Here is a 25,448-nt window from a genome sequence, read left to right as displayed (position 1 = left end):
GAGAGCGAGCGAGATGCCTCAAGGTTAACACCGGAGGAGATGCGTCTCTGTTTTTCTGGTGGTAGTGGGGGGGCAGAAGGGAAACAGCTGCCAGAGGAGTTTACCACCAGTCATTACTGTGCACAGGGGACAGAGGAAATGTAATTTTTACACACAGGCACTTAATAGGACGGGCTCAGTGTTCGTAATGCACTGTCCGTGACCCTGTCAGGATGTGAATCTGAGGACTGACACGGACACAAAAACAGAATTTACTGTCAGCAGTGCTTCACCTCTGTTCTCCAGGATGTTTCTGACACATTCATGAACTTATTCACACATTTTCCCAGAGTGTGAAGTGGAAGTGCTGTGACCACAATGGTTAAATTTCATCTAAAGTTGAGTTAGAACACAGATGAAACTTATTTTCCTCTGTCATTTTATAGCTATTTGCTATACATAAATATTACACTGAAATACAGAAGCTAAAAGAAATACTGTGAGCTAATATTGCTTTGAAAAGTGTATCTTAAAACTGATGTTTTGTTGGGTAGTGAGAAGGGTGAGAGCGACCAATTCTCATAAGAAAGATTGTAGGCTTCATGTCTTGATGCTTGATTTTATATATCTACAACCATTGAAGTAATTGGAAAATCGAATTTTAGTGATTTTGTGTGGTGTGCCAGTAATTTTACCATGATATTATAGAAATTAAAAAAAAGTTTGTTATGGAGGAACATGTTTTATGCATACGAATCTCCTAGCAAGCCTCCTTTACCATATAATGTTTTTTCTGCAGAAAACCAAAGTGCAAATGTAACTGAGCTCTGTTTTCAATTTACTTTTACTCTCAACAGAGTTGATATTTCACTCTGTTCTCACTGTTGATATTTCATAATTTGTTCAAACAACCCAGCGTGCAACATGTACCAACTTCAGCAATTCCTTTAATTTCCTCCAATACAAAAAACATTTGTTGAGTATAAATATGAATTCTGATGACTTTATGGAAATCTGACACTCTGTCTTGTGTTTCACTTCTGCATATCTTCTGATTTATGCCGAACAAGGTCACAATCAGTCAAAGTGTTCATCTGAACTTTGGAACCCCTAAAAGCTCCAATCCCATCGTCGGGAGAAAGAATTTACATTAAAACTGTTGTTCTAACAGATGAGAGTTCAACCAAATGTGAACCCTGCTTGTCTCTTCTTATTCCTGAGTCCACATTATGAAGACGACAGGGCTGTGTGTTGACACTAATTAAGGAGGGCTGAAGGTCTGGCTCTTCTAAGGACAGCCTTCAAACACAATGTGTACATGCAAAACAATCAGAAGTCAAAGGAACAAAAGGCAGCTGCCAGGCTTCCAGTAATAACCGTGACTGAACAATACCTTCCCAAAGAGACACAAACTGGCAGCTACTCATAATAGGAAATCCTAATTACAGAGGTTTACAATGCTTATTAAAATTACTAATAATAACTGCTAATAATTACAGCATGCCAGACCTGCCTTTGTGACAATTACACACCCAGTCAGTCAGTGACTCCTTCTTAGTCAGTCAACCAGGCTCTTTGACAGTCTGTCAAATATAGTAAAGAGAATTTACAAGCACAAGGTCGCCGCAGATTCTGCCTGCACCATCTGCAGCCTCAGCAGAAAGCAAGACTGACCAGACGAAGATCTCCAGTCTCCAACCGAGCAGATTCAAGCTAATTCTAATCTTATTCGAGGGGAGCGGACTCTGACATGGTGCTCGGTTGGAGACTGGAGTCTTTAGAGATGTTTTCCTGGTCACTAAGTGTAGCTAAAGGAGAAACACCAGATTATTGTCACTTTCTAAATGAAAATGTAAGCAAAAGTAATCAAAGATTTGAGAACAAAAGACATGTAATCCTGCTTTCACACTGAAAATATGTGCTCTCGAATTATGGCAGAAAAAAATCCCCAGTTCTCCAGTTTCCTGACCTGCTGAGACCGTGTTTAGATTATATTATATTAAAAGCACAGCATAAATGTTTTTCTCTCTCTATCCTTCCACCAGCTTTTGTTTGTCACGTACATTCGAAGCAGGGGCCATAATTGGACCTGCTGCTACTTCTTTGGTGTGGTTGAGTGCCTTTAGTTAATTTAGTTGTATATATTGTTATTATTATTATTGTGTGTTTGCTTATTTATACTGTATATATTTGACCTTTTGCACGGGAGCTGCAATGGAAATTTCGTTGAATTCTGTTCAATGACAATAAATGCTATCTATCTATCTATCTATCTATCTATCTATCTATCTATCTATCTATGTCACACTGTGTGTAAAAGAGCAATCACTGTAAAACAGGTCTGGCTGTCATTTAGACAGTTAAACCCTGTCTAAATGGGTGACAAAAAATTTAAAATGAGAGAAAAAACAAAACGACAACAGAAAAAAGCAGCCAGAGCTCAGATTAAAACTTTGAAACATCTTTGAAAAGCTGGAAGAGCTGTTGATCAGGACTAGTTTTCAAGACTTTTGTAGTAACAGCCCCTGAGGTCCAGACAAAACAAAAATCACAATCAGAACACTAAATGGCACACACACAGTTTATAGATCAACATTAGACCTTGGCAGGGACACAGGAGAATTTAATTACTTCCTCACTGTATCCCCATTGGCCAGGAAGTGTGGGATATGCTAATTAAGTGTTGGCAGATAAAAAGCTTCTTCTGCCTCTGTGTCTTATTATTGCAAACTCCTGAGACTGCAGGAAAAGCACCTTTAGTGTCTGACTAATAGGACAGCACCTACAGGTCCATTCAGCTGAAGAGAATGACCTAATAGTAACACAACTTTATGCTCAAAAAAAAAAAAAAGAAAAGAAAAACTTTCAGCTGCAATCAGCCTTTTCCATCTTCTGTTTCTAATTGATAATTAGTCTTCCATTAATTTGGGGCTAACATCCATCTCTTATCACAAAGGTACAATTTATCAGCAGCTTAAATGATGGACTAAATTAGGTTGGCAATGTTAATGAGTCACCTTGCAGCGTATGGGGGACATAAGGGAAATAATTTCTCCTGACTCATTAAATTAACTTCAGCAGATGTGCTGGGCATGCATTGCAGCTTAAAGAGCAAATGTTAACCATTAGTTGTTTTGTTTTTTTCCAAAAGGATGACACAAGTCTTTAATAAAGCATATTTTATTGCAAAAAGATGATATGCACATAAATATAAAAATGCTGATAAAACAGAAATTAAGTTGTTACAACATTATAAAATGAGATTTGAGATTTTTAGATACAAAGCAGTGTAATAAAAATTGTTATACTTCTAAGACAAAGAGGTTATTAAAATGGTTCCTTCATGCACTAGTCCCTGTAAAGGCAAAACCAGCAGTACCAGAACCCTTCACAATGAAAAACTGAAGCTAGTACCTTCAACTTGTGCAACTCATGTTTTCAAGAGCCAGACAGGATGCTTGACCTGTTCTTGCAAACTCCTTGTTTGGTTTAGTGCATTACTCGATGCAATAATTGAACTTTTGACTTTTGGTGTTAAACTCAACACAGCATGAACTGAGTTTGCAGCACATCTTGATTTAACAGCATTACCCAAACAGCCTGTGGCTCTGCTTGAATCCATGAACATTCAATATCATGACATAGAAATAATAGAAATAAAATGCTTGTGAAGAGTTACATATATGTGAAGTGTGTGCTAGTATAAAATGAACAGAAATACACTTTAATATCACATCTGGATTCACTAAAGTCCACAAAGTTAATTAGGCAGTTAGAGCTGAGGAAACCTTTATTTTTTCTGTCTTATGCTCAATCTATTGGACAGTTTTTGTACATTGTACATTTTAAAACAACAGATTCACCTTAGAGTGTGTTTAGAGGTTTTATCATAAGTATATTCCAGAAATAATGAAGTAACATTAGGCTGAAGTTGATTTCTGCGTTGATTGTGTTTTTGTAACAGGCTGTTTTACAATGATTTTCTCATCTGAACTTACTTACTTCAAAATCTTTAATGACTACACGTTATAAATCTAGATGGCTTCCTGAGAATGCATTTATTTATGGGATCCCAGCCATAAAGTGGAAAACTGAAACTACAATATGGCAAAAGAAATTTAAACTGAAGTTGTGATGTGGCAAGTTAGAAATTAATAGAGTTAAATATAAATCAATGAAAAACAACATAAAGTTACTTTTTTAACTTCTTGCAGACAATGTACTGAGCAATAAAGTTTAGGATAGGAAACATTTTTCCTTTCTTAGTTGACTTTATGTCCAATTTTATCCTGGTGTGGAAAATAATTCCCAAATTTTCCAAAACTACATTATGAACATGTTTGCTTCGACGGCCTATCAGGTTAGACAATAACAGTTTAATCTACAGAAGGAGTATTATTTTAAGTTTGAAGTAACAGTAGGTGCTGCTTAAATGTTAAAACTGAAAGAAAAAAACAATAGTCTCACAAAAATATTTCAGTATTTTGTTGTCTTCCTCTGAAAAAACCTGTAACTTTACCCTAAAAGCTAGAACAAAAATTTCACTGCTGTTCTTTCAACAAAATACTAACAATTTTACTTTTAGGATGTTTTTTTTTAACTTTTGTCAAAGTTGAAAGAAAAAAAAAAAACAAGCGATTTCTTTACACAAAATTTCTACCTTCGAACTGCAGAACCTCACTTCTGCAACACATCTTCTTCAGAAAAATGTTTGTTTTCATTCATTATTCCACAACTTCCTTTCTTTGTAGAGACTCTGGGTCAAAACGCCTCTTCAACAACTCACAAACCCATTTCGTACCAACATATTGTATTCCTAACCAGTAAACAAAACATTTTGCAGTCGTGCATTTTACCACAGCATGTCAGTTTGTTTAGTCAAGGTACTAGTTAAGTATTTTGATGAATCATGAGGATAAATGACCATAAAAATAATCAAGTCGCACATATGATTTAACTGAATATTATTTACTTTATATTTTTTGATCACACTCTACGTTTATTGATTGTGGTTTCTGTGAACTCCAATGAAATAGAGCTTACTAAGTCACAATAACACGGAGGGGCTTATTTGGGAACAAAAACGGAGAGAAAAACCCCCAGCAAAAGTACAAAATGACGAGTGTGTGAGATGACCTTTGACTTAATTCTGTCTTTCTAACATCACTTCAATTTCTCACTTTTCAGTTTTTACTCATTAGTTTCCAAAAATCTCTTTACCTCGTCCTTTCCTTCTTTCACACTGTCTTTCTATCTTTTTTCTTACTCTAAACCTTATATGTCTGACAAACATGTATCCAAAAAAATTAATTAAATCTATATTTGGATGAAAAAATTCATTATTTTTCAAGATTTATAGTAACCTTCTCTGAACATTCACTGTATTGAGATTTAATCCTCAGTCTAAAACATAATCCAACATATATAAAAACATTTAGTATCAATTGCAGTTAATACTGCTGAGTCGAGTAGTGTGAAACAAAAATGTTTCTCTTGACTAACTCTCAGTAAATCAACAGGTCAGTGTAACTAAGAGAGGTAATAGCTCTGCATCAGCTCCGTAAAAACACCCTACAAACAGGGTTGGCTTGATCTTAATGCAGTTGCTGAATGCAGATATTTGGAAGCAGGTGTGAAATGAAACTAAAGCAGTTTGTCCTGCAGTTTTACCACCAGACTGTACATGCAAGACAAGAGATACTGATAGTAAAAACATCAGAGTCCATCATAAATTCAAGTAAGAGTTGGTTTAAATAAAGTTAGTGAAGGTCCAGATCAGCTAATATCATCAGAGGGTGATGCAAATGTCAAATTTGAGATTTAGCTGATTATTAATATTTTTATCTGATGTGAAATATTACTAAGTTTACCACTGAGCTGGAGTCATAAAGTTGGATCTTATCTAAATCTGTGCTAGAAAAGTAATTAAACTCAAGTTGACTGACAGAAATATCATTATTAAAAATGAAAAAGTGCAATGTTATTAAAAGCATATCATTACACAGGGACAGATTTCATACAGCTCTTTACTGTGATGTAACTTCAGGAGTCATAAAGAAAATCAAAAGGAATTAAAAAATTGAACGTCGAGTTAAGGAAATGGCTCACTGGCAAAAAAAAAACAAAAAAAAACATTTAACACTCTGGGGGCGCCCACACACAAAAACAATTTTTTTGAAGATACTTTCGGCTTTCCTTGACTGTCAATATAGCCATGTGAAAAACTAAGTACACTTTAAGAGGATTTAGTAGAAATGATCACTAATGATCAAATACACTTGATTACTTGATCATCAGAAGAATTTATGCTTTGACAGTTAAGGCAATGCCAAGGTGAAAAGACATTTATTGAAGCAACTGAATCAATCTGGAAAGGGCTCCAAGGCAAAATATTAAAAAGTTCATCATTCTACACTTAGAAAGGTTATTTACAAGTGTAAAAATATTTAAGGCAGCTGCCAGTCTTCCCCGTAGTGGACATTCCAACAAATTAAACTCATGTAAGGCCCTACAATGCTGCAAAAGAATTGCAAAAATCCACAGATTGGCATATTTACTGTAATATTACAAAAGATTGAAAAAGTATGGATGTCTGTAATGGTTTCCAAAGGCACCGTTTCTGTTCCATAAAAGTAAATGGCAGCTTGACTTAGGTTTGCAAAGTTGCATATGGTTGGACAGCACAGCTTCTCGAATATGCATATCTTTGCATACAGTAAAATGCGAGTACAAATTGGCAATATTAATGTGTCACATTGCACAATTAGGTCCCAAGCACTGCAGTATAACTACAAGAGAATGGCTCAAAAAGTAAGGAATTTAAAATACCATTATGGCCCAGTCAAAGTCCAGACCTCATTCTAATCTAAATGCTGTGAAGGGACCCTTAAAGAGCGCTGCAACGGACTGTGACCTGTCCAGGGTGTACCCTACCTCTCGCCTGTTGATTGCTGGCGATAGGTGACCCCACTAGGCATAAGCATATTGGATAATAGATGGATGGGACATTAAAAATAATCTTGCACAGAAGACCAGACGTCTCCGCCACAAGAAAAGAGACTGAAGTGGTCACACAGAAAATAACTACTGAGGTGTTCCTTTAAATTATTGTATGAAGGGATGCACTTAGTTTTTGCCATGGCTGTATGTAATGCGTGAATTTATTTAGATTTTCAAAATTAATAGCAATTATTAGTGGAATAAAGCTTTAAAGTGATTTTCATTGTCGTATCAACAATTTTTTGAACCATTTTCTTCCATTTTCCATAATGTATATCCTCATCACAGTGAATCAAATACTTCCAGTCACATTCAAAAGAACAGAAGTGGTTTTATGCACAGATCTAATAACACTGAAGAGTCTATTCTGTGTTAATCATCGTATACAAGATTCATCGTACTGTTTTTGTTTTCACTAATCTGTCATTTGAGTTACTTTGAAGAAGCACAGGAACCATCAGGACCAGTAGAGACTTCAGATGCCAGATTTAAACTGATCTTGTTACTTTTATATCTTTGATTGACTTAGACCTTTACATTTTAATATGTGCGAAGTATAAAGTAATCATTTAACATGCAATCTTTTTGAAGCAATTTAAAATACCAAGCAGCCTCACCACAGACATTTGCTGGTTTCCATCAAGGTATTAATAGTAGAAAAAGGTGCAAAATGTTTGGTAGGTTTTGCACGTTTCAGTCTGTGGACCTTGTGGTGAAAGCAATCCTCTGTTTGGAGTTGGTTTGGCGTTGCGCTCCTTCTACATCCCCAGTATAACCATACTGGTCAGTGCTAGGTTCCATTTGGTGCCTGAAGCCAATTAAAAACTCAAATTAAACAAGATCAGAGTCATTGTTATATTCATTAGTACTGAAGTGATTTATAAAAGGAATACTGCAAAAATTACCTGGACTTGTCGATCTCCTACCTGTACCCCCCACCCACAGTTCCACGTGCCATGGTGTCGTACCGTGGTGCCCGCAGTGGAGGAGTGGGAGATGGCGGCACGTCCTGCCGCAAAGGTCCTCTCTGCTGGGAACTGAGAGCAGGAAATCATGGAAATTATGCAAAGAAAGATCCAACTGTCAAAATAAAGAAATGTACAATGCTGCTCACTCTACTTTTACTCAGTCAGGAAAAAACTTATAAAAAAAATTACAAGTTCCAGAGTTGTTGTCACTGCTAACGATACATTTAAAATGAATGTAAACAAACCATTTTTAATGTAAGCTTTATATGTTAAGTTGATCAGTGTTGAAGAACTTCTAGTTATCCATTATTTTTTTCTCTTTGGTTTAACAAGAAAACAAAAAGTCATGAATTATAATGGTAGAACGGACCCCCAGTATTAATTGAGACCTCCTCTGAAACTCTAATAACTGCCTATTTTAAATGTTCAAACACTAAATGCACCTTAATATGTATTAATACACACAATGAAACAATCTTGACAAAATTGATTTCTAAAGTCTTTCTCACCTCCACTCTTGGGGGTTCAGCCAATCAACACCAAAGACCATAAAAGGCACAACTGGATTGGCTGCATTGCCTACTAAAGCTCACAGCAAGTCAAGTAGCATTGTTCCTAGGTATTGCAGCTTTCCAAGTTGCGTTTTATTACAAATTTTTTACAAAACAGAAACTTTATGAAAAAAATTCCAAAAAGTTGAAACTATTTGGAATTGCATTCTACAAAACAAATCCACAAGTAGGCAAATTTGCGAACAGGTGTGGGTTCATTGTATTCCACCTCTGAAAATGGGAAAGACAAGACAACATGTTCTTAAAATAAAGAAGATCTGTGTTGATCATACCAATTCAGGAAATGGTTACAAGACAACTTGTCCAAATTTGGTCATTTTTACAGTGAGAGCAAAAATTAAAAAGCTAAAAGAGTTGAAACTGTGACCAACAAAGCAACTTGAGGACCTACAGTAAGTGTATGTTGCCACTCTATGTCTGTAAGATCTAACCTGGGGTGAGGGTAGTAACCAGGTTCAATCCCTCGAGGGTCTCTCGGCTGTTGATAAGGCTGGCCAGGCAGGAAGTTGGAGAATGACGGAGCAGACTGGGAGTTGATGTTAGAGTAAGTTGGTGACTGGGGGTACCCCGACTGGGCTTGTGGAGGTCCGGGGTAATGACCCGACCACGACTGCATTGGGTAGTCAGCAGGATCCATCGGCCCTCGTCTATAAAAAGAGAGTTGATGATTTTGTGATTATTTGGGTACTTTGTTTAGAGATTTTAGTCTTTCTACTGTTTCAAGTTTTAGTATTAGTTATTATTTCTACTTTTGGATCTTCATTCCTGTTTATTTTGGTCATCTGTTCCTGAGAATTTTGTCACATATGGTCTTGTAATCCTAGCCACTCCAGTGTTTGTGTATTTCCCAGTCTTTTTATTTAGCTATTTCCTTTCAGGTCTTGCTATCTCCCTGCTTTACCCAGAGCTTAACATTTGTGGGTCTCACCTGATATTCCCAAATACCTCTAAGTTTTGCCAAAACTTTTCCAGATACATTCAACTGGGCTGTTCAACTGTGACCTTGTGTACTGTTTTATCCACTTGTTCTCTAGGTTTTTTTGTTTATGTTTGATTAATTCTTCTGTTTTTCCTAATCTATATGCTCTTATACAGTGTATAACTTAGTTATACAAACTTCAAACAGTTTTACAGAAGATGAAAGTTATATAAACATGGTTCAAAGTAAGCAAGCTGTGTTAATTAACTTAGATTTTCAAATACTCCTACCTGAGTGAAATCTGCAAAAATGACAAGGTTATGAAAGGCAATCAGAGAAATAAACAGGATTGACCTACATGACTCCACCAACTTGAACCCCCTGCTCAGCCTGAAAAATCACCGGCAATAACACAAATAATCAACCTACTGCTGGCACCATGAACGCCGCATTTGCTGCTTTTGTTTCTTTCATGATGTACCTTTCCACGGATTTTTATCAAGAAACAACCAGCAAATGGTAATAGTTCTCCTGTTGCCAATCTGCTGACTGTAAGGCTGAAATATTCATGAAAAGCTGCTGGAAGTGGTCTGCTGCGGACTGGGTGGCAAGCGGCAGGCACCCTGACGAGCCAAGAGCCTGTTGCAGCCAAAGATCACATAGCAACAGAATATAAGTGACATGTGACAGTTTTAAGTGGGATAGGGCTCAGTTAACGCACGCAAAGACACCCCTTCACACACGTAGCTGTGGTAAACCAGTCTGGACTTGTTAATAGATATTAATGTCTTGTGCCCTGTGGAAAGCAAGTACACAAACATGTGCTCAGCACATAGCAAACATTATGAGGTATTAGGTTTTATCCCCCATCTTTCTGTCTCTCTCACTTAACACCATTTGCCTCATTCTTTCTGGATCTACTCATCTGTCTCGTTTACCTCTCACTTTAAATTGCCTTGCGTGTGCGCTTGTATTTCTGAATAAATTAGAGAAAAACTAAATTTGTTTTGGCAAAATTGTAACTTTGAGTTAGATTACAATCATAAATTTCCAGAATTAACTTGAGCTATGGGTAATTACATTTCCTTGTAAGATGTACAACATGAACACATTTCTTAAATCAATTTTTGAGCGTTTTGAATTGATTCAGAATTCCTAGGACTAGAAATTGCAATTCTTTATAGAATGGCTTTTTTATGAAGTGGGAACTTCTAACCAAACACAGAAATGATCTACTGGCTGTTGCCTGGAGATATATTGTTAATCTGATCATGAAGGAGACTAAACAAAACAGATTTATACATAAATAGTTGCTGGTGGTCTCCATGCTGATGCCTGCGTGAGCCAATCTGGGTGGTCAGCTGGAGAAAGTGTCTAACTGCATGCCCTTCATGTTTCGAATGTCTTCTTCTACCCCTCCTGGCTCCACATCCACTGTTAGCATACTTATGTGTCCATGAGCACACACACACGCACACACACCTTACATTTCTGCTGCTAAGTCAATTCATCTGTCCGCCTATTCGTCACCTGTCATCTGGTTTCTGGCTTATTCTGCTCTACTTATTGGAACTCACTCAGGGTCAGCGTATCAGCTGGACGTCTCAAATTTCACTCCTCTCACAATCTGCAGCCATTTTGTCTACTCTTTAGCTGGAAAGTCCCCCAACTTGTGACAGTCAGTTTTGCCGTCTTCAAATGTGTCCGTTTAGTTCTCTGTCGTAATTTTCTTTTAGATGTTTTATGCTGGCAAGTCTATCAGAGGCATATATACCTGTGTTGGTCAGGCAGGCTGTCATTTAGCATTTTTTCTTCTAGACATGATAATGTCATTTAAGCAGAGATAAGAGCAGTGCAGATGTGATGAGGTGGTGAAGAGGGCAGGGAAGAGAGTGATAAAGAGGGAGTAGATTAGGGGAAGTAAGGAAAAAAATCAATTCAAATAGATATTGTATAAATTTAATCAGTCTATAATCCCAATTGTATGAGATGTAAATATTTCTGGATGCGAATAACAATTAGTTTGATTTTTTTGTAAGTTGACAGCTTTTTAAGAAACTACCAATAAGTTTTTTCCCAATGTGTGATGATGATTGAAACACGATTAAGAAAATTGGGACAACTGCTTCTTTATTCAGTCCAGTTTGTTACAGAGTATCTTCATTTTATTGAATCTGCCTTGTAAGATATGTAAAGTATAAGCTAATTATAAAGCATACCTTAAAATAATTATGTTTTTCTTCTTTAAATAGCTGCATTTCCTGACTTGTAAATGCTCATGCAGAGTTAACATTTAAATAGCTTTGATGTGTGAAATGTTTTGTTTCACTACAAACTGGTAGATCACAACACACGACTCTACTAGAGAAGAAATAAAAGCATGTTCAAGAATTTTGTAGAACATTTGGGCAAACCAATAAGTACTTGAAGAATACAATCTATTGAGATGAGACCAAAGTTTGGTTCGTTGAATGCCTTTGCACACACCATGTTTAAAGGAGAAACTGAACAAGACTTTCAAAAACACAATATGAAGGAGAGCTATGAAGTGGTACCATCATGATGTCTGTGGTGGTGTTTTTCAGCAGACGGCCTTGGCCATATTCACATAGTTAAATGACAGATTAATAAATGATCAAAAATAATCTCAATATCACAAAATAAAACCTGAGCAATGCATATGACTTTTTTTTAACCCAAGAAACATTAGAGTTATCATTTCCAGACAATTTCATTTTATTAAGAATGAAAAACACTTTCTATAAGCATATTCACTTGCCCTTCCCCTGTTTTATTCATGATTTTTAGATTTCTTGGGTTAATTTCTGGATTTCCTAGCTTGTAACAAATGTCACATGTACATTTTTTTTTACCAATAACTTAATTTGACATGGATTTATAGTTGACATATTCAATCATAAATTCCCTGTTGTTGATGTTACCCAGAAAAACAGAAATAAAAACACTGATTGGTTAAAACTGTTTGATTTGACTCAGGCTCTAAGCATCTCCTCTCCTTCTTATGGAAACAGCAGGTTTTTTTTCCAGACTGGAAGAATAAATGATTAATTTCATAAAACATTTGTCAGCATGAAAATGAAAACAACCATTGAAACCCCAGCGTGGCATGAAATGTTAAAGAAATCCAGTGGTAATCTTCAGAGAATCCACTGTAAATCCGGTGGCAAGTTTGGAATTCCTCCTCCAGGAACCCAGTCAGCACTGCACAGCAGCTGGGGATTACAAAGTAATGTGGATGGAACCCAGTACTCACATGCACGCACACACATACACAGATAAAGACGAGCATCGAAGAAGGAAAAAACACTTAAGCAGACGCAGAGACTTAGAAAAACCTTTTCACAAAAACAAACACGCATTCTCACAGAGTTTCCGTTCAGGACGAGTTGCTAATCGTCCCCCTCTCAAACCCCCTACAGTCTGGAGGAGGCAAATTGGAGCACAGCTGGAGGGGAGTTTAGACCCAATGAGGAGGCTGTTAGCCTGTTGGTGTTCAGGCGTGCATATGTGTATGCGTTTGGGAAAGACGTAGAGAGGAAGACCGAACGAGGGAAACAGATGTAATGAGTGAGAACAGCTTTCTGGCATATGCAACAAGTAGTTTAACGTAATTGAGAGAGTCATCAAACCAAAAAAGAAAAAGAAAAAAAAAAAAATCGGCAAATTGAAAACAGTCCAAACAGAACAGAAAAGACATTGACGACTCAGTTTGAAGTGAAATTTAACTATGTAATACCTGTTTAAGGATGACTTCCTCACTGCCATTATTACACAGATACTGCTCTCATAAATCAGGTCAGATATTCGAGAGGATAATTGGGGGGAATTTCTCTTTAGGTCTGACAGTAATTGAGAGTAATGTGAGCTACTCTAATTCCATGGTATTAGGAAGATTTTTGATGGATTTCAGAGGAAACAACGACTCGCTATGTTCAGCGCACCTGCCCCTCTCCCTCACAAACACATAGACACACTTTTGGAGCCCTGCACACAGCTGCTACACAACTGAAAAACACACAAGCTCACCCACACAATGTAACGCCATTACGGGGCTATTAAAAAAGTATTTACTTCTTAATGCTTTTAGTTTGGTCACAATTCAATTTTTCAGATCAAACTCTTCAAAATCAGAAAAATAGCAGTTTAATAGAAAAATAACTGTTATTTAACTGATTTTTTTGGTTCAAATTCACTACACCCAGCCCTCTTTACTGTCAGAATTGTAGAATCAATAAATCACATAAGCAGAACAAGATGAAGTAGGTTACAACAAAGAAAGTGTTGCAGTATATCCAGGTCTAAAAAAAATCAACAACAAAAAAGAAAAAGTAGCATTTAAAAAGTTACAAAGTCATTTGTAAGTGTTTGGGATTCCAGTCAGCAACAATGAGAGCCATTATCCACAAATGGAGAAAACATGCAACCTTACCAGGAGTGGCCGGGTCAAGCAAAATTACTCCAAGAGCGCATCAACAAAAGGAAGTACACAAACCATCAATTCAACATAAAGTAAACATTTTACAAATAAGAGAGAGAAGGTTGTCTAATGAGAAAACAAAAAGATGAAGTAATGATTTATTCAGAGAGTGGAGACAAGAGAAAGAAAAGTAAATAACTGTTGTGGGTGTAATTAGGTTATTTCTTTATTAGTCTGTACAGAACACAAAATAAAACCTGTGTTGTATTATGTTGTCAGATTTTCTGCCAGACAGAGTCACAACAATTTGAGGGATATGGTAATAAAACAGATTAATCACAACAATTATGTCATGATAATTCGTTATGTATAATGATAATGAAGGTGCAGCAATCTAAAGTTATTGAAGCTAAACTAACTTTAACTATGTTTCATTGTCCTAATGCGATACTTAATTATAAAACTTTAATCAGAGAGATGGAAAGTCCAAAATGCAAAGCAATAAAACCTGATAGGAAAACAATGAGGGGGTTGAAGCAACATTATAATTACAATCCTATTTGTTGGTAAAAAATGAAGGATTTCCAGAGTAAAATTGATTGTTTCTATATGTTTAAATGTTGAGCAAGACCATCCAATCTATTTCTCAGTGCATTTTACTCCATAGACAAAGTATGGAAATCTTTTGGCTAATTAGCTTTTGTAAGGTAAAAGAATATTTGCCTCGCTGTAATACCAGACTGCAGTTTCTCATAGCAGACAGATCCATATATATGGTGCACTTTTATTTTGACTCAGTTTTTAATGCTTAAAGTTTGTGGCTAATTTGGTTATTTTTCTAAGTGTAGTCGACACTTCTGAAAAAAAAAATCAAAACAAAATAAATCAAATTCAGCAAGTAAACTTTAATTTGCAACCAAATACTAACCAAATCCAGTTTTTCTTTTTTACTATTATTCTGATCATTTGTGAATATTCATTGCACACTCTGTGTTGTCCACAGGTAAAAGAATCAGTATATACTTTTATAAATAACTATACATTTTCAGAGTCGCTTTACCCTACTTTTCCTAATGACCTTCAGGGGCTAAGTAAATATGGTGTGCACAGATTCTCATTAAATAACATACATTTTCAGAATTTCAAAAAAACAAAAGTGTCTCTATTACTCAATATGTGGTCTTCAAAATCATCTCTGATTTTCTTTTCTTTTCTGAAATGTTGTAACTTCCCTTGGCCTGTCCTCCCAGCGGACAGATCAAATTCGTCCTACTTATGTGCTTCAGTTGGAACAGAAGCCAACTTTCAGAGCACAAAAGCCTTATACAATGTTCTTGGAGCGAATGTTGTAGACATTTTATGTTACAAACATAACATTTGCACCTTATAATTGTTAGGTTCGGTTAAAAACATATTAAAATTTTAGAAATAACAAGCAGAGCCTAAAATATCCAGAAAGAACCAGTTGTATAAAAAGACTGAAAAGTTTTTTGAACAGTAAAAAGCACCAGAACACCTGCTTTTCTACTTCTCACCAAAATAAAAAAGAAACAAAACACTTGACATCTGGGAAACTTAATGAACGACGGCACTTCAGATTGGCACGCACACATGGAGTTTCTACATGGATGGATTAAATGTCCTGATATCCTTGCCAAAAGTCAAAGTTCTTGTCTGTACATGTTGGAGAAGGAGTAAAAAATTACTTTTTACATGAAAATAAAATGATAAAAAATCTCAAACTATTCCGAAAGTGTTTCACTAATTATGATCACTACCTTCGACATAGTTTTATATAGTGATATTAGAGTAAAGGTTCCTGTGCCCAAATTCACACCATGCTCTTTAGATATTCATTTGTGATTCTACATCAGAATTATGTAACTCTGTCGTTTTACCACTTAAAATCCCAATAACACATACTGCAAGTAGTGTAGTGGCTACAAGGTAAATAAAAAAATATTAAAGTGAAAGGATAATAGTAAATTTTCTTTAATCTCAGAATTATGACTTTTTTCCTCTGAGAATTCAGACTTTAATGCAGATGGGCACCTAGCAGAAATAAACAAGCTTTCTGGAGGAGCATGTCAGATTAGTTGAACAATTAAAGCTAGATTATTATTATTTTTTTTAAGTCAAAATTCTGAGATTAAATCCAAAGTCAGGAGTCTTCTTTCTTTGTCAAGCTCTTTCAAGCCAATGTGTACAAATGAAAGAAAACACATGTGGAGCTCTAACTGCAGAGTGAGAACATCAGGGTTCTTCTTAATGGCATCTAGAAAATTTATAACTGTGAGGAGGAAGAGAAATGTAGACTACTGTGACAGATCAGAGCCAAATCATTAGGAGTGACACCCCAGAAACCAATGAGGCTCTAAGCTGTTTTTTTTTTTTTTTATCAGTAAGCGGTTATACATTGTCTGGGTGTATTTGTTTATCATTCTGTTGGTTCAGCTGCTAATGTGGTTTCCATTGGTGAATGTGTGTGTGTGTTTTCTTGGCCCCTGGTTTTAAAATCTCTCTTAACTTTTGACCTCATGGAAGTCACATGAAACTCCATTGGTTCCCACCTCACATTTAGAAGAAGAGGTTAAAGGCTAAGCTAGGGTCTTATCAACCTGGATTAGAAAACAAAGATAAAACATTCAAATGTTCAGCATCATTTGCTAGAGACTAGGAGGTTTCAGTCAAACGCAGTCATAGGTTATTAGGAAATTTGACACAACTTGGACAATTTACCCTTAAAAGTTGACCTATTAAATCTAGCTGCAAAGAATTTCTCAAAAATTAAGATTCAACCTCTTCTTCTTTTATTGTCTGTTAAGTTTTGGTTCAGTGTGTGAAACTAATAAGCAGTTTGCAGACAAAAAGTTGATCACTAACAAGTCAAAGACAAAGGAATGAGGACACAGGATTCTGAGTGGGGGCGGGAAAAGAGAATGAAACAGAAGAGAGCTAGAGAGACTAAATTTATTTAAATGCCTTGGCCCAAACTACTTAGCCCTACACCCATGTGATCAACAAATGGTTTTATGAGTTGATTTTAAATTTGTAGGATAACTTGGCTCAAAAGATGTTCATTCAATGCTTTGACAACTACATTACTGTGGTGCAGTCAGTTTGATGTATATGTCAGATGTGCTCCTGCTTTAACACTTGCAGTTTAAATGGGTGAAACACCTTTTCTGCATATCATTAAGGTCTGTAGGAGTCTGCTACGAAACATTTTCATTCAAATATGTTAGACCTAATAAACATATAAAACCCATACAAAAAGCCCTCACAGGTAAAATAGATTATGTGCAGAAATGTGAGACTTTCAGCTGTTTCCATTCATTACTGCTGATGTCCAAATAAAGCAGGCTTTTCTTGTGTGATTCAGAATCTGAATCCAAGCAAAAATCATAATATCTACTTTAATGATGGCATAATTTTACTTTTTTGAATTACAATGTTTTTCACAAGTGGCCATTTGTCACTGATACAGTACAGGCAGACTGAAGCTCACCAAGCAGCATATTTAAATCTCTGGGTAGCTTACTAGTCTGTTCCAGGTGAATGATTAAAAAAAATTCTCATGATTTCCTCCTCCTCATCACAAAAAACAATCATTGCTTTTCTCCTGAGAGGAGGTGTTTTGTCTGGAACATTATCAAACTTTGGCAACTTTTGCTGGATCATGCTCGCTTTTTTAAACATTTCCCAATTTCGGCCATGGGACTAAACACAACTGAAAATCAAAAGTTGTAAAAATGATAATATAGTTACCATTTAAAGTAAAATAAAGCAAAGCAAAGGCCAGTATGTCTTATTTCCACAAAGAAACAACATTATATTTTAACTGCAACCACTTTATTTATTGACCAAGAAAACATGAAAGATCTAAGTGGATATTACACAAACAATATTATGAAATATACCAAAAATATAGTAACAGCTGATAAGCAGTACAGAAAACGCTTTGAGTAAAATAAAATAAAAATCAAAGAATCAGACAGAGCAAAAAGAATAGAGGAGTTTAGGTCTAAAAACTGAAGAGAAAAAGATGGTGGCTGCGAGCGAAGAGAAATTCAGCCTCATATGAACACCTACTGAAATTGATAGAAATGAAAGGATACAGATAACAAAGTGGATGAAAATGAAAAAGGAGAATACAAAAAGTAACAAAGAAGAGGGGGTTAGTGATTGAGAAGAGAAGAAAAAGGAAAACACAAAGTGTTGCCCTCCAGAGAGCAAGCATGCTGAAGGTCAGCATCTGCTGAGAATAATGGGCACTACTTTGGAGGAGTCCACATGTGTGCAGACGCCTGGGTACTTACTTGTTCACATTTCAATGAAACTAAACTCCGTTCAGAGGCTCCTATCTGTCTTTGTCAATAAAGCTCTGTCAGGTAGGATTAATTCAGTAGTATATCATGCAGGAATTACTGGTAAAGGAAACCAACTTGATTACATTCCCCTGTGTACATAAGTGTTTATGCACCAGGTCTCAAGAAATGCCATCTTTGAATGTTTGATGATGCATAATTCAAACTAAAGCTGTGCTTTGTGGAGAAATGAGAACAAATGTTCTGAGCATATGCAAATGTGCAGAGAATGGGAAGAAATGGGGGAAGAGCAAATGAAAGAAGTGCACTACAGCAAGTGGTTAAACTTGAATGTATGATAAAGAGAGTAAAAAAAGAGACAGTTCAAATTAGAGCACCAAAAAGGTAAAATATGAGGTGTCAGTAACACAAAATAAGAAGAAAAAAAAACACCCTAAAAGAAACGTAAAATCAAGGCAGGAGAGGAACCCATTAGAGGGAAATAAGAGGAACTAAAGGATGAGGGCCTTCCAGATGGTAAGAGACTGTTGCCTCGGAAACACAGAGAGGGCAGAACAATGGGGATTTGGAGTGGCGTTTTGTATCCCATCATAATATGGCCATGCCATTTGGAAACTGAGCAGAGAAGCTGCAGCTTGCACATTTACTGTGGGCACATTATTATGATCAACTCCTATAGGAAGATAAAAAACCAACATGCAACAGTTTCCTTTTAGTAGTGATTTTTAGTACATGTTAAAATTTGTAAATAAATTCATGCATTCATTTTGGATGTGTACCAATAAAAATATTTATGTTTCCAAAAAACATACAACAAAATTAACTTATTTGAAATGCACGTATAGCTCAGCTAAGGCTGCGAATTGCATGTAAAAATGAACCATAACCATCCATAGAAGCAACAATGAATCAAATTAGGGTTGACATTCAGTTATGCGAACGCCATACATTCCCAATTACGAGTGGAATAGCTGGTGGGTTCCTGAGATATAGTAAAATACAACACTAATTACACCATATCCTATTGAAACAGCAATCATTATTTCACATCTTGAGACCCTTATGCTTAATAGCTGCAGGCTGGGGACATTTTGGTCTGTCTGGGACTAAAGGATACAAATTGCAGCCTAAATTCTGATCTGTAAAACACTCTTAACCTGGAACATGAAGAGCACGGGGTGCATACTTGAAACTAGAATTTTACAACCCAAAGAAATGATGATAAAAAGATAAGTACTGTTATGGATTATGGTATTCACATGGATAGAATTAGGTGCCAGAAAAATATACTGCAGGTAAAATATTGAACACATCAACATTTATCTCAGTTTAAATACTTCTAGTAGGGCCGTTGACATAAAATGTGCACCAGATGTTGGCAACAATCCCAGCAATCCACACATATAAAGAAATCAAAGCACATTTGTCATGAAATTAAGTTATAGGGGAAACATTTAATAACACTGAAATTATGTATTGTACCAATAAAGAAAAGAAAGTGCTAAAAGAGACAAGAAAGAAGTAAGATGAGTATTCAAAAAGCATTTCTAGTGAATGGTTATCAGCTGGTAGAAATGATAAAACAGTTCTCTCCTGGCTAAAGAGTGATATGGTTGGTAAAAATGGACAAAAGAAAGTCTTACTGTTACACATTACATACGAAACACATTACTTATCAATGCCATTTAAAATGTCTGAAAGATCTACTGAGTGAAAATCTTGAAGTGGATAAATTGACTGCTGATGTAAAAAGAAAATTCATGACAGGAGAGAAAGTCAATGATTATTCGAACAGTGGCCTCTTATGCACAATAACTGCACAAGTCTCCACTGCTGAAGAAAAATCATCTCAAAGATTGTTTCAAGTCTTCTGCAGAAAATTGGATAAACCAGCAAAAAACTGAGTATAGACTGGAGAAACAAGGTCAAACCTGAACTCTGTGGATCTCATGGCATACAACATCTTTGATAGTAGAAAGGTTCTGCATGTTACTCCAAAGTCACCACACCAAAAATGAAGTTTGCAGATGGGAACATCATGTTGTGCAATGTACTACAGTATATGGTACTGGCAGACTCCATATAATAAAATGAAACATGACCAGAAAATGTACTGAGACATTCTTGGAAAGAATGTGAAAATGAAATGAGTGTCAATTTCCAAGGAAGACAACAGTTCCAAACCCACAGTCAAAGAAACTCTTAGGTGGTTTAAGAAAAAAAGTAAAATGGCTAGAATGACTAAGTCATTCACTTGATTGTTTACAGCGGAACTCAAGGTTAGAAGACATGAACCAATTTATGCACTGTTCAGGTACATACATGAACAATGTATGCACCTTGTACACAGGAAATGAAACTACTTCATCTCCTGTAGTTTCCCATATAGGAGATGTCTTTAAGTTGTCACCACCCAAAAAAACTTTTCTATAAAGTATTTAATACATTTCTGTAAGTGTGTTCAATATCTCTTCTTAGTGTTTTTCCAATGTTCCACCCATAACTTAATCTGAGAACTAATACTAGTATGTCTGGATTACTTGAGTAGCTGACATCATTTTATGCCAATATAAATATGTACTGAGAGAAAACATGCTTTTAATACTTACTATGCTACTGTATACACACAGAAATACCTCTATATTCACAGAGGTATATTTATTAATATAGTCAAGTTTGATAAATTATAGATTTTATTTCAGTAACCCAATATATTGAATAAAACACAATAATTTACACAAATCTCTATTTCTACTAATTACGATAATTTTCTGCTTACTGCTAATGAAAACTCAACATCTGAGATAAGAATATAATAAGACCAAACAAAAATTATTTTAAATACAGCAATGTGGGCCAAAAAAGATGTGTAATACCTGCTTACTGATTATTGTCACAAACTAATTTTAAATTAACAAACAAACCTCATCGGGACACATAGTATAATTTACTGAAATGTATTAGTCATATATTTAGTCATTGCAGCATGTTACTTTTCACAATGTAACAAAATGGTAATTGGAGTTTTAAAAATGAATCTATAAGAGAGACTTAACAAGCTTCATTTCTACTCCAACTGCTTTATTTTGTGTTTAAAAGCCGACTGCTGCAGAGTTGTAAAAGTACTTCATGCATTTTATTAACTACAAACTTTTGGAGGTGTTGAAGACTTTTTTTTTGCTTCTGATATAGGTATGTCCTGAAGTTATGGATTGTAATGCATAAAATGTTATCTGCATGCTCAAACACATTTAATTATCTAACTATACAATATAGCTTTGAAACGAGGACATTTCTTCTGCAGCTCTGAAACAACAGATGGTCATTAAACTGTTGCCAGATGTTAGCATTTTGCAGCTGCAACTGTTGAAATGTCTGAGGTGCAGCCTATTTCTATCGACACAAAATAAACAGGAGTGTGTTACTAGAGTGTGCTCATATTCACACGTTAATAAACTTCTGTAAAAGAATCAAACTACTTTCTATACTGACAAAATGATAAAAAAAATCACAATCTCTGACTTTCACAAAAAGGGTGATTTAATATTTTATGCTTTTATTGCCAAATACTGTTATCTGTAGACTTACTTCACCACAATGGATATTTGCTGTGCCAATTTTCCAACTATGTCAACCTTCATTATCCATGAGCAAAGTATCACGTAACATCAGTCCAACTCCAAATCCACTAAAATGCCGTTAAACACTTTCCACCTGGGACCCTTAAAAACGTGTTTCCTCCCTCACCCCAGGGTCCTAGCATATCATACCCACTAGTCATGCACACCTGCTGGTCCTGCAACACATTATGGGTTGTAACCCAACATTTTAGAGACTATGATCAGATCAAAGCTCTGACCAAAATGCTTTAAAACAATACTGAGTGAACACGAGAACATCAAGAACATGATGGGGTCAATACCAGAAAAAATGGAGGATGGTGGTGGGGAAGCTGTCCAGAGCTGTGCTATATAGTTGTCAACTGATACTGACTTTAACCTCTGCAATTGAACAGAGCGGAAAGAAAAGACTACAAGAACAGGGGAAACATCTGGGTTTAGAGCCAAGCAAGTGTTTAATCTGCTTTCAGTCCCAAATGAAATGACTCTGAAGAACTTGTGGCCATGTACTCATAGTACACTTTGATCAAGGTTGACAGTAACCAAAGAACACAGGGGGAAAAAAAGAGTTTGTAACTATTATTTCACAAGTTTGTATAGATCTAATTGAATATCATTTAATATAGTTTTATTTTACCCTCTCTTTTTTTTAAAGAAGTAGCTCCTGAGAGGGAGCGAAACAAGAATAACCCTGGAATTATTTTACTGTGGTAGACAAAGGAAATAAAGCAACATTTTAAATGGCTTTTTAGCTACTAACGCAACACTCAAGTTCTACAATAAAAGAAAAAACATGAACAATTCTAAATACAAAAGCAACAAATACATGAGAAATGATCTAATGTCCAACTTGTTACAAAAATGATAGACTCTGAACATGATCTGCAGTTATAGAGTACATTTTAAAAACTTTATTAGGTTTTCATGTATTTTTTTATGTGTCATTTGCATATTGCTGTTATACAGGTTAACATATAAGTAACGCATAAATCAAGATACTGTTGACTAACATGCTGAACTCAAGGTTTTTTAAAAAATTAACATCATTGTGATTATGTACCTTCATCACAAAAATTACAATTCACTTATTTTCTCAAGATTTTAGATAATTATCTTGTAGAGTCTAAAAACTAAACATTTTCCACAATATGTTTTCTTCTCCTCCTGCATGTAGCCTGAAAAATACTTAACTTTTCTTCTTTTTTATGTTTTACAATTACCCTGTATTGCACATGCTTATGGTTTAAACGGAAAGAGCTGATTTATGCTCTCCAAAAAGAAACACATTAAAGTGTGAACCAACTGAGGAAAAGCTGTTCCCATTCCTCGTATAAAATATAACTTTCTCTGAAGCAAAAATTTCCCCTCGAGAAGTTCAGCTTTTGTTTAGAGAACTTCATACCAATCAACTTCCTTTTTTATTGTCATACTTCAACATGCAAATAAGAAAAAGACTGTGAGGAATAATTCTATGGATCCCTTGGATAACTAACAAACAATCAGGGTCTCAATGATTCCAGAGAAACACGGAAAAACAACCTAACAATGGGCTGGATTGTGCAGCAGTAGTAAAGTGGTCTGGGAAACTCTCAGGCCTGGATGGGAGGTCTTCTCAAGAGAGCAAGAGACTTTCTCATTTCATTTCTCTCCATTGGCAGGCCGAAATGATTTGAAAATGTCCTTTTCACCCCAAGTTCAGCAAGAATGAAAATGAGACATCAAGAGGCACAGGGAGCAACAGGAAAGAAAAGGAGTGATGTGAAGGAGATGGGCAGAAAATGGTGCCATGTGAAACAGAAGACTCAGCTTAAACAGCTGCAGCAATTAAAAAAGCCTGAATTAAAATTATAATAAGGAAGTGACAGTTTCTCCAGACCCCTAGAAGACAATTCTGACTGGGTCTTTTAATCTAATAAAAGCTATAACCAGAGCAAATTGAAAAAGGATGTCTTCCTAATCAAATTGGATCAGGAATGTATCTTGAGCTGCTAAATTATGTTATTGATATAAATCTACATGGAATGATAATGACTTCAGCTGAAGTTAAGTCAGTTTAGTGTACGGGAAAAATCTAATAGTTTAGAGGGAGAAAACCTAAAAATATTGAAAAGTTACTAAATAAGTTATTTTTAAAGCCCTAAATGAAAACAAATAATAATTTCTTTTTAAGAAAACATATATATCATATACATCTACCAGGTGTATTATCTGGAACAATAGGGTCTGAAGAGATATCTTGAGCAATAACATGTTTTCTTTTGCTTTTTGTGTTTCCTCTGCTAGTTCAGATCATGTTAAATCTGTAAGATTTAAATGATCATTTGGAAAGCCAAATGATCATTCTCCATGTTTGCTTACATGGAGGATGATGGTTATGACAGCTACATTACTATATTATAGTTCAATCTTCATGAGTACAAGATTTAGTGATTATGTCAAGAAAAAGTTTGATTTAAACAACACCTGCATGGTTCATGAATATAACTTGGACTATTTTGGTGGCAAAAAGATGATGCCGTGGCATTCCTGTACACCTCAGAGCAACAATGCCAGTCAGAAGTGGAGCAGAAATTTCATTCATTTTTAATGTGTTGCAAATTGCAGGGTTTGTCACAAGTGGTGATTTGTCATTGTGGAGAATTACAGAAAGACTGGGCATGTGATAGAGCACTTTTAAATCTCCCTAAAAAGTGCTAGTTTGTTAAATCTCTACTACTTTCATAGAACATTTCTACTGACGCCTTCATCTTAGTTGGATAAATCTTCAGTATCAAACTAATTTACTAATAACTTATTTTATAAATCGTTTTCAAACAAAGTGCTGAACAATTATAAGGAGATAAAAAACAACAAAATAAAAAAATACAATTTAAAAACATATGAAATAAGAGAAAAGCTGGAGACTGCTCTGTCTACCTACTTTCATATCTTGTGAGTAATTTTTTCTTTCACACTTTTTTACATGTTTCTTTTGAATGTCTCTTGGGCTTCTATTGATCAGGTCGTCAAACCTTTTAATGGAAATTGACATGTTATTACAAGAAAAAATGCAACCAGCAGAAAAAGCCCTTGAGGACAGATTTCACTTTGCAGACTGAAAACATGTGAGCTGATTCCTCTTCTTTCCTTCATTGTTTCGTTCTTGACGAAATCTTCAGAGTCAATATTTTTATGAGTATGCCTTTAAATAGTTAAGATCTGCCTGTTGTGAAATCTGTCAACTCCTGACCTTTGTCTGTTTATGTCGCTTTGTTCCCCCCTTTCTCTCTGCATTGCTATGTAATGAAAACAATAATGAGTGTGTGTGTTCGACACACACAGAGAAAGAATGTGCAAATGGGTCATGAATGAGGCACACATGGGGCATAACCTGCTAATGTTAGCTATACACAAACTGTGATAGCCATCTACTGACCCCAGAATAATTGAAATGAAACAGTGCACGCCTACACACACACACACACACACACACAGATTCTGATGCTCATTATCAACATGGACATGTCCATTCCTGGTCAATGAGGTTATTTCAAACAAATGTACATTCACTGAAACACATTCAAAGTTCCTGAAGTTTAAATAATGGTTTCCTTTCTCATTAGTTCAATCTTTGCAGACTTGTTTA

General features: G+C 35.6%; 1 protein-coding gene across 3 annotated transcripts in view; it reads right to left on the bottom strand.

The window, feature by feature from the left end:
* Window positions 1-3,143: 3,143 nt before the first annotated feature.
* Window positions 3,144-25,448, bottom strand: part of LOC114148216 (partitioning defective 3 homolog B-like) — a 210,161-nt gene continuing 187,856 nt past the window's right edge. For all 3 annotated transcript variants that reach the window (XM_028023309.1, XM_028023311.1, XM_028023310.1), the window contains exons 24-26: window positions 8,950-9,165; window positions 7,884-8,015; window positions 3,144-7,786 (exon numbers count right to left, since the gene is read on the bottom strand). In XM_028023309.1, coding sequence (XP_027879110.1) covers window positions 7,901-8,015; window positions 8,950-9,165 — 331 coding nt within the window. In that variant the 3' untranslated portion in view covers window positions 3,144-7,786; window positions 7,884-7,900. The remainder of the gene's footprint in view (window positions 7,787-7,883; window positions 8,016-8,949; window positions 9,166-25,448) is intronic.

This window comes from Xiphophorus couchianus, chromosome 7 (genome assembly GCF_001444195.1).
Source record: "Xiphophorus couchianus chromosome 7, X_couchianus-1.0, whole genome shotgun sequence".
NCBI lineage: Eukaryota > Metazoa > Chordata > Actinopteri > Cyprinodontiformes > Poeciliidae > Xiphophorus > Xiphophorus couchianus.
This window is presented reverse-complemented; position numbering and strand designations above follow the sequence as displayed.